Source organism: Fusarium verticillioides, chromosome 8 (assembly GCF_000149555.1).
Source record: "Fusarium verticillioides 7600 chromosome 8, whole genome shotgun sequence".
NCBI classification, from domain to species: Eukaryota; Fungi; Ascomycota; class Sordariomycetes; order Hypocreales; family Nectriaceae; genus Fusarium; species Fusarium verticillioides.
The window spans coordinates 739,266-748,715 of record NC_031682.1 but is presented as its reverse complement, the minus strand read 5'-3'; the positions used below and the strand labels follow the sequence as shown (position 1 = coordinate 748,715).

Here is a 9,450-nt window from a genome sequence, read left to right as displayed (position 1 = left end):
TGGCTCGAATGGAGAACGTCGGTTCGTTGGCAGGTCAATAGCTCATCGAGAGGTGTCGTTGCGACAGTCCCAGAAGATCTGTGGTGGCTTGATAGTGATGAAAGGTTGTTTAATTTTTTCGGTCACGATCGATTTTATCGAAGCGACAACGTTTTTCTTGTGAAAGCAGAAATGCAGAGTGTATGTGAGTCAAGAAATGCTGCAGAGGTAATGATTAGTTAAAGCTTTGAAAGAAGGGCATCATGGGAGGGGGATCCAAGCTTTAGCGACACGTTGCGCTGTCATTGCTAGCTTCTGCGGGGCCAACGCACCTGTAAAGAGCGATCGCAACAATGTAGATATTCACTGAAAAAAAATCAACTGATACTTGAACAGAAGAAAAGTGGCCGATGGCAAAGGGAGCGCATGGATATGACTGTGATGCTGGCCGTGATGCTGCGATGAACGGAATTGCAACCCAGAAGCGGGCGTTTAATCACGTGCACCTGCTCCGCATTTTGATGGCTCGTGCGAGGAGAGTCAGAATCGACAATCACGTGCAGCCTCTCTATAATTGTGCGACTCAGCTTGGACGACGATTCAGCCTTGCAAGGTCCAGGCCGCATCTAGTCGACGATAGTTGCATGTCCTTGTGCCATTGTGAGACAAGACAAGACAAGACACGTTCGCGAAATACGCTTGCGTTGCTCATGTCTAACGCAGGTTTGCATGCTTTTTGGCAGAATCCTCCCTGAGCAATCGTATGTTTGCGCATCATGTGCACATATGGAGTTCATAAGGGGGACTGAGACCTACCACAGATTGAGTTCAACCTCTATGATCACGATGCAATTACTAGCGTGTTTTTGAGCCTCAGCGTAGGGCTGTCGATTGGCATGAAGTGCCGTAATGCATGTTCTGAAGAGGCCAGGAGATATATATGCACAAGTACACTTATGGACTGTTGGTGCTGGAAACACATGAGACAGCCTGTGTTATCTGTATGTTCCAGGAACACCATCAATCAGCTCGCTGCGGATACCAGTAAACGCAACTGTGGCTGGGAGGGCACAGCCAGCCAGCCTGTAAAGTGACGCCATTGATCAGGTCTCATCTCGCAAAACGCCATCGCTTCGACAGCCCTGTTATTTGGCGTCCCACGGATTCAATGGTTCCGTCCACCAACACGGACCGCGTGCAGCCTCAGAGAGAGTCAAGATGGGCTGGATGTACGGAGTATACATAGGAAGCACCACCATCGGAAGAGGGAACAATCATGGGCTCAAATCAACCACCTGGATTCTGGCTTATGTATCACGTTACCAAGACTTGAGTCGAGGAGGCAAACACTTCAGCTCAAACCGGCATGGGCATCCAATGTCATGCCATTCAGCCGAGAATAGGACCGTTGGACAATCTTCATCTTCGGGTAGCGAGCGCTCCTGTCACAGAAATGCCTCGTTTGAACTCTGAACAGCCTATCCGTTCCGGGACGGGAGAAGATCGCAAGCTTGACTCCTGAGCCCATGGGTAACTCGGCAATCATTCATGCGAGCAACCCATGCGATTGGTACGTTTACACTCACTGAAACGAGAACATGGGAGACTATGTTTACGCTGTCAGATTCAGATGCAAGCTGAAATTGGGAGTTGAATCCTCCCGGCATGGTACATGGATGATACTGCAGAGCCTAGCAAGTGCATGAGAGTCGAGAAAGTTTAGGTGAGCTGCGGCCTGCAGAAATCACAAGTTAGAGAGCCACTGCTCCCTGTCGAACCAACCACAAGAAACCTCGGACCGCCAAGGCCAGGCTGGATAGGAAGCTGCTAATTCGATAAGCGTCAATAAAACATCAGGCAAAAGCTCTAATGTGCGGGGGATGGCCAACCGAAGCGCGCCGCTCCACACCCCAGACAGTTGGGAACTGGGGAAATGCTGCCTTTTAGCCCGAGCAAGCGTGAAGAATGAAGGATGAAGGATGGGGATGGCCGTATATAGAAAGTCACCGCTGCCGCCATTGCAGGCAAAGTTTGCCGTTTATTACTTGTTTGCTTCACTGCTTGTCCGACCTGAAACTTCTGTGCTGCACATGCACAGTACAGGATATGCAGTTTGCCCTCTTTCCTCGATCTCGAAACAGACCAATCCACTTATGCTCGATCTCGACGCAACTATCCGAATTGCTGTTTGGTGAGAGTTTATCAACTATACCGACTCAGGGAACTGTACGCGTCCCTGCGGCGCTACCCGTCACCTTTTGATAAGGGAAACCGGTTATCACATCACATCGCAGGGACTGTACTGTTTGTTGCCAGCCAGCGAACGCCATCATAAGAAAGCTGGTTGCTCCAGCGGATCCAAGGTCGCGCCAGCACAGACGCCTTATCCACCAGACTTGAGCATAAAAACCATCGACGGCATAGAGATAATGACGTTGGCTTCAGCTTGTTAGGCAGTCAGTCAGGCACAAACAATCACGAAACCAACCAGCTTATGAAAGGTCCACGCACGACCAACAACGTTTGATATCACGGTTGCAAACGGTTTCGGCACTCGATATTCGCATCCATCCGCATCCGCATCCGCATCCACATTTGCTTCCCACCCATCACGTTTGCGCGAATTACGGATACATACTGGTAGTATCTTCAGCGTAACGCTGGCCGATGAACGAACCCTGCTCTTCGATTTAGGCGACACCTCTGATCAGACAAGCGTCAACAAAAGGGCCAAGGAACCAAAGGCCTCCTGCTACTGTTGCTTTAACTGCCCCTGCATGGTCCGGGACGCAATCCGGCAACCACCCGGACTTGATAACCCAGTTCCGCGGGCCAGAGAAGGGTTCTAGAAGGGCCAAAGGTGCTACCGACCGGGGGCCAGGAGATTTGCTGTAGGTACCGTTTGGCCTACCATCGCGGGTCGTTGGACTGTTTGTGTGTGGTTCAGTTCAGTTCGTCAGTTGATGAGCAGCAGCCAGCCCAAGTGTGTTCGCTAGCGGCGGTGGAACTGGAACACGCCCGGGCAGTTATTTTACCTAGTGGCACCCCTGTTTAGACCACTCAGCACCCCTTACCCTTCCCCATTTCACCAAAGCTATCCACCGGAAAGCTTGCGCCAAAGAGTATAGTATAGCGGCATAGGTAGCCAACAATGTCGGAATGGAGCGGATTTTACTACGCTTCTGCCAACCCCTTACCCACCTTTGCTCGCCGCGCAAAGGCTGCTGCTGAAAAGGAGCGGCAGCGCTCTGAAACTCCTCCTCGATCCAATTCGGATTCACACGACATTGCCCCAAACTCCAGCCGCGCAAGACGTCCTTTTCGCCATACGAGGACGTCTAGTGGGAGTCAGGGTAGTCGTTCCTCGCACGACTCGTCGCTTGTGCATTCCACAACCAGCCCCAATACCAAAAACGGCCCCGCCCTGCCAGAGGACGACTCTCATTACTCAAAACTGTTATCATCTGACTCGCGCCAACAATCTCCGAAGCCAGTGACGGCCACGGCTGCGACCTCCTCGACCTCCAACAAACATCTACCTACCAAGAGTCTCACCAGCGGAGGTGCATCGCCGTTACACTCGCCCGTTGTCTTCAATCGGCCTGTGATCGTCGACAAGACTCGACAGCGCGATCCTCGTCGTCAATCTTCCGCTGCGACCCCAACAACCTCAGTTGATCTGAAAAATGTCACCATGTACTCTCAGTTGGATGCAGGCAACAAACTCATGTCAGGGACGACGAAGCAGGTAAACCTCGGCTTTCCTCGAACAGACTCGGTCTCCTCTACAAGTGGCAACACAACCGTCTCGACACAAACCATGACCTCGACAGACCACTCCAACTCTGACCCCGCGACAAAGCCCTTCATCGTTAAAAATGGCCGCACCTACTACAATGACCCTACGGCAGCGTACCCTCTTCCCACCGACCTTGCTGAGCTCCATCGCCAGAGCCTGCGGACGCTCTTGATGATCCAGGTATATGGCGCACCCGTCTACACACCATTCATCCGAAACAATCCCCCGCAGCGGGTGTTGGAGGTCGGATGTGGCACAGGATTTTGGAGTATGATGTGCCACAGATACTACAAGGAGCGAGGCCACAATGGTATTCACTTCACTGGCATCGATATCGCCCCCCTGGCCCCTGGCAGTCCTGGATCACCCGCCGAGCTGTGCAAGCCAGACAAGGACATGAAATGGAGATTTGTTCAGCACGATCTTCGAAATATTCCATGGCCCTTTGCTGACGAAGAGTTTGATCTGATCATGGTCAAGGATACGTGCCTGATGGTTCCGAGTCATGTTTACCAACTTTTTGTGGAGGAGTATCTTCGCTTGCTCAAGCCTGGAGGAGTGATGGAGATCTGGGATAGTGATCCAACTTTCCGCATGCTGCGACCTCATGTTCCAAGCGCAATGCCTGGATCAGAAGAAGCAGAAGAACACGAGGCTGCTCTTGATCTAGGTGCCTATCTCATGACTTCCAAAACACCCCTTTCCGCACCATTGAACTCTTTCTTGGTTGAGTACAACACTTGGCTGTCAAGGACTCTGGAGGGACGACAGCTCTCGCCTGTACCGTGCTCTCTCATAGGGGCCTTCCTCCATGCCGAAGCAGAGGTACTTATGGAGATCAAGACAAAACGTCTAGCCATCCCTTTGAGCGAGGTCCGATGGGAGCGCGAAGGCGTCGGCGGTGTTGTTACTAAGGATGGCAAGTCGTACGTGGAGATGAAGGCCAAGTCAACACCGCACCAGAAGGTCGAAAAGAAGACCTTGACACCGGGACAGTCTGCGCTTCGCAAGACAGCGCTTTTGACAGTTGCACAACAAGTGTCGGCACTGGAGCCTATCATCAGAGAAGCGAGCGGCAAGAGCCAGGATGAGTGGGATGCGTGGGTAGCTAAGATGATGGCGGATCTGATGAGCGAGAGCGGGACAAGCTGGGGAGAATGCTTGGAGTTGGGAGTGTGGTCGTCAAGAAAGAGACCACGCAAGGAGTAAGCTCTGGGAGTCGCTGTGGTCATTGTACCGCAAAAGCAAAGATGATCTTCCCACGTGGATTATGACGAATGGCTCAACATCCATGTCTCACGATAGATGCAAGACTGGAATGCTTCCCTGACACAATAACTACACACACCCTGGACCTCAACGTCCCAAAGAACCTCGATCAGCATCTGCTATATGCACAACATACCCCCCTTTCCCCTTTACGCGTTGGCGTCATATCGTTTTCTCAATGTGCGATACCTTTTCAAGTAGTACCTATACCCCATATGATTAGTAAAAAGCAGGTTGACGGATAATGGTTGGGATATCAGGATAATGTAGCTTTTAGGATAAATGAACTTATTGGCATGGACTGGAGTGTTTGCGAATGGTGAATTGTGATGTAATGGGATGCTTGCATCGAAAAGTGATATTTGCCGATAGACAGGGATACTTGTGGCATAAATATAACCAGCAATCATATTCGAATGAGTTGCAAGTTGTCTCACGATGTGACCGACGTAAACCTAAGGAACAAGAACTTACAATGCTTCAATTTCTATCGTATAGGTTAGCCAATGTCATCAACACACTCGCCTCAAAAACGTACCCTTCTTGACATACTCAGCTTGGGCAATCCCCTGGCGGATCTTATCCTCATCACGTTCTCCAGCTTTTGAGATGAAGGCCTTGTGAAGACGAGGTCGAAAGTAGTCAAAGCCGAGGGGATACTCTCTTCCCATATACAGAAGCTCTGTTATATTCACAGTTAGCATATACCCTATATGACAGCTCCAGGGCTTGGACAGACCTTTATATATGGCGATTACCTGCCGTCTTAATTGCGGATTTAAGCTCATATTAACTGTGTTTGTGTATGGATCACGGTCTCATACAGCCGCGGGATACCACTGCGGATGATGTATGATGCTGCCGCGGCCATGCCCAGACTGTGGCGTCAATCCCCCACTTCAGCCTCGTTGAAGCTTCAGCCACGAAACTTGACATTCAGCTTCTGCATTGCGCCATCGTCAACTGTTTATGAAGGTTCCGATCCACGCCCTCCCGATCCCTCGAGTCGAGACTCCTTGCTAACACCTTGGATCTGGCCCGGAAGCTAACTGTCATGTCAGTGAGAGCAAGCAATGCTCTGAGAGGCCCCCGAGCACTCTTCAGACCGCCGAGTTATGCGCGTTGCGGGAACACGATAAAAGAAGAGCCGGAGCAGATGCAGATGCAGAAGCCAAAGGGAAAGCGAACCACAAGGCCCTGGCCAAGTGCTCTGCTAGTACCAGGAGCCAGATCAGCACGTCCGATTCCTGCAGACCCAAGTGCCAAGTATACCATTATAAAAATCCCGAATACCTCCACAGCGTTTTCAAGCTGGCCGGCGCTCAACAAGTTCAAGCCGGCGCTGCAACCACGAGCAAGTGGAACTATACCTCCTGGCGCAAAGTTTGGCGTTCAGGCAACAGTCGACACCGATATGGAGATGGCGATTCTTCCTTATCTCTATAACGATCTCGGTGTGCTGATCTTTGAAGGCCCGCAGTGGGAGCAGGTTAGGATTATGGCAAATATCCTTCAGAGCGTCGAATGTGAAGAGTGTAGACTGCCGAAAAGAGATTGGACCACGGGCAACGCATCATTCGAAGTGAAATATGACAAGTGGAACGTGTATCGTATAAAGTTAAATGCAAGAAAACACACTAAGATCACTTTTCAGAAGAATCGCGTATGTGGATGTTTTGAAGTGGTAAAAACACATGATGCTAATTCCACGCAGGGAAAGAAATGCAGCATAAAACCCAATGACTGTATGACCTTACCAATATTGCACTTAAGAAATGGAAAGCGGATGGGATAGGAGGACCTGTGCCTGTTGAGCCTGTGCCTGGCTGTATCAATATGTACATTGTGAACCACATCGGCGGCCCAGGGCTAGCGAATGTAAGTCTCTCCTCGCAGCTCACCCGATCTCAGGCTGATGGTTTTCTCATAGGATACCATCAATGGATCGTTTCTACCACAACTGCATGTCTACGTCGCGACCGGGATTCGGGACAACACAATTTACATGAGCATCGAGTTCCATACCGTTGGCACAAGACGCTTAGTCGGCGTCACAAACCTCAAACTTAGCCCGACCTTCAAAATGCCATCAACCAAAGACACGGCCGAGAAGCCCCCTCAAGTGGTCGATAAAACCACCGACTTCGACCAAAAGTTCGCCTCCGTCGAAGAGAAGATAAAGCCCAGTAGGAAAGGAGATACTTATCCATTAAAGCAAGCATCTCAGCCTCCACCAACGCATGCCAGCGGCATAGAAACTCCGAAGGAGCTTTACGAAAAGCTTATACCAAGTAACACAAACCGAAACAGCGAGGTATATAGACGAGCAATGTTCAAGGTATACAAGTTGGAGCATAAACTCTGGGCGCAGAGGAAGAGGACTCTTGATAAGGAAAAAAAGGTTCAGCGAAGGACTAAAAGCTTTACCAGGAAACAGGAGAGGATGTTGGCAGCCGTGGCTCAAAAAGAAGAAAAGTATCTAGATGCTGATGGAGAGGCTTAACATGGATGGGGCATTGGATGAGATCGTTGAGTAAGATAGTGACTTACGTGGGACGAGTATTAAGGTTGAGTACCAGGGGGCTTTACGTGTTGACATGAATAAAGATCATGGCGAGGGTCCGGCACTTGCAAGATATCATGGTATCAACACCTATTCCGGGGAACATTCTCTACGGCGACGAGTCAATGTTTTTACAATATCTACAGCATCTTGGAGGGAGGAGCCGCAACTGGCCAATGATCTCAACTTCCACAAGTGCCATGTCGTGTTCTTGGTCAGAGCAGATTATTGTTAAAGGAGAGACAAGATAGATAAAGCCTCATTCTAGTTACAGAGTATCACGAGGCTGGAAGGATACTGATCGAAAATGACAACGAGTGAAGCCTTGCCGAGCCCCAGTTGAACATCAACTGCAAATCCCGAGATCACTTTGGCCACAAGAGCAAGCCTCAAAGAGCAAGAAACCTCTTGAAGCTGAGGTAGGCTAGCACAATAAACTGGTCTAAATTCCTCATCAGATACACTAAGTTTACATAAGTCTTTTCACCACCTAGACAAGACGTCCTAAGTTTTCTTGCCATCCCTTGCAAGTTGCAGACTACAAGTTTCGAGGCATCGACTGATGGCCTCATTGTATGCAAGTTGGGACTAGAAAGACAGTTTCCTCGCCAGAGGCTACTTGCATGGCTCATGCCAAGTGTGTCCCGTCTTGATTGGCATGATGATAGCCAGGCAAGACGAATAAAAAGGGTTGAGTATCCGTACGACCGGCAACATCGGAAAGCTTCTGAGACTGTCAAAGCCGGAGCTCATAACACCAGTAAACCAAGCCAGAGCAGGCAAGTTGTCACAAGCCAAAACAAAAGGTATCAAGCTTGTACCTGATAGACACGAGACGTGTAAATAGATCGGGTTGCCTGTTTAGGCAGTCATCTCAGGTCATACCATCCCCAAGCAGGACTGTCCTTCGTTATCGCTCTCCGAGGCCATTTGTGGTGGTTTTCGCGACAATCATTCCCCGCCGGAAAAAAAAAAACGCTTCGGAAGCACAACTGGAAAGCGTGATATCGGAAGATATCACAGCACATCATGCCCTGCAACATTACAGCACCCAGCGATTCTCTCCGTCCAGACAAGGGCTGGCTTCGAGTGGCGCCCGTCATGCAGCAGCACGGGGCATCCCGCATGAAAAAAGAGTCGAAGCTCTGAAGCTTCCCCCGCCTAGAACAGGGTCCAGAGTATCATAGCTTGTGAGTTAGTTTTTAAGGATACAGCTTCAGATGTATGAACCAGACATGCCAGAGAAGTCGTGAACTTGATATCAGATCACTGTGACGGCTCAATAGTTAAACTGGCACTTAGACCGCCTACAAAGATTCCTTATCCGCAGAGGCCGGTTCTTTATCCGCTCACCGTCATTTGACACCACCCCGTGGTCTAGCACACGAAACAGAGTGCACAGAAAGCTGATATGCAGGGTTGCAGGCGCAATTTGATAGGGCGAGCCGAAAACAAGTGCGAGAAGTGCCGACGGGGGCGGCACCCAAACAGATCCCCCTCATCGATAGGGATCAAAGCCAAGACCTGAAGGTGGTGCTTCGATTTGCTGCTAGCGGGGTAGCGATCATCACTTGCGTCGTGGAGACTCCTCAAAAGGTTGTTGTTGTGAAGAGTTTTGGATGGTTGAGGTAGCAATGAGTCGTCTTGATCCCCCCATCTGTTCTCCTCACCTTGCAAAATTGTTCCACAAACAAACACAAGGATCCCAGGAAAGAAACACCCCCAAGGCTTTCATCACGCAATTCATGGCTTATGGCTGGATGGTGTTTAGTAACGGACTCGCATAAGCATGCGTGAGCACGGCCGTTTGAGTCGTGGCAGTCGATCACTGTGCGATGAT

At 50.2% G+C, this 9,450-nt stretch overlaps 4 protein-coding genes across 6 annotated transcripts; 3 read left to right on the top strand and 1 right to left on the bottom strand.

The window, feature by feature from the left end:
* Positions 1-547: 547 nt before the first annotated feature.
* Positions 548-5,473, top strand: FVEG_07501 (hypothetical protein). 3 transcript variants are annotated; one of them, XM_018896148.1, is made up of 2 exons: positions 548-1,549; positions 1,610-5,473. In XM_018896148.1, the coding sequence occupies exon 2, from the start codon at positions 3,131-3,133 to the stop codon at positions 4,985-4,987; it is 1,857 nt and encodes a 618-aa protein (XP_018753565.1). In that variant the 5' UTR covers positions 548-1,549; positions 1,610-3,130; the 3' UTR covers positions 4,988-5,473. The 3 variants fall into 3 exon arrangements, with proteins under 3 accessions (XP_018753565.1, XP_018753566.1, XP_018753567.1); XM_018896149.1 differs by having other exon boundaries at positions 598-1,549; positions 1,604-5,473; XM_018896150.1 differs by lacking the exon at positions 548-1,549 and having other exon boundaries at positions 1,677-1,702; positions 1,768-5,473.
* Positions 5,474-5,517: 44 nt separating this feature from the next.
* Positions 5,518-5,835, bottom strand: FVEG_07502 (hypothetical protein; the record flags this gene model as incomplete). Its single annotated transcript, XM_018896151.1, has 3 exons — positions 5,518-5,534; positions 5,586-5,729; positions 5,787-5,835. 3 exons carry the CDS (start codon positions 5,833-5,835, stop codon positions 5,518-5,520), a joined length of 210 nt encoding a protein of 69 aa, XP_018753568.1.
* Positions 5,836-6,101: 266 nt separating this feature from the next.
* On the top strand, positions 6,102-6,842 carry FVEG_16130 (hypothetical protein; the record flags this gene model as incomplete). Its single annotated transcript, XM_018905366.1, has 2 exons — positions 6,102-6,710; positions 6,762-6,842. The coding sequence occupies 2 exons, from the start codon at positions 6,102-6,104 to the stop codon at positions 6,840-6,842; spliced, it is 690 nt and encodes a 229-aa protein (XP_018753569.1).
* A 41-nt stretch (positions 6,843-6,883) lies between these two features.
* Positions 6,884-7,550, top strand: FVEG_07503 (hypothetical protein; the record flags this gene model as incomplete). Its single annotated transcript, XM_018896152.1, has 2 exons — positions 6,884-6,925; positions 6,978-7,550. The coding sequence occupies 2 exons, from the start codon at positions 6,884-6,886 to the stop codon at positions 7,548-7,550; spliced, it is 615 nt and encodes a 204-aa protein (XP_018753570.1).
* Positions 7,551-9,450: the final 1,900 nt, after the last annotated feature.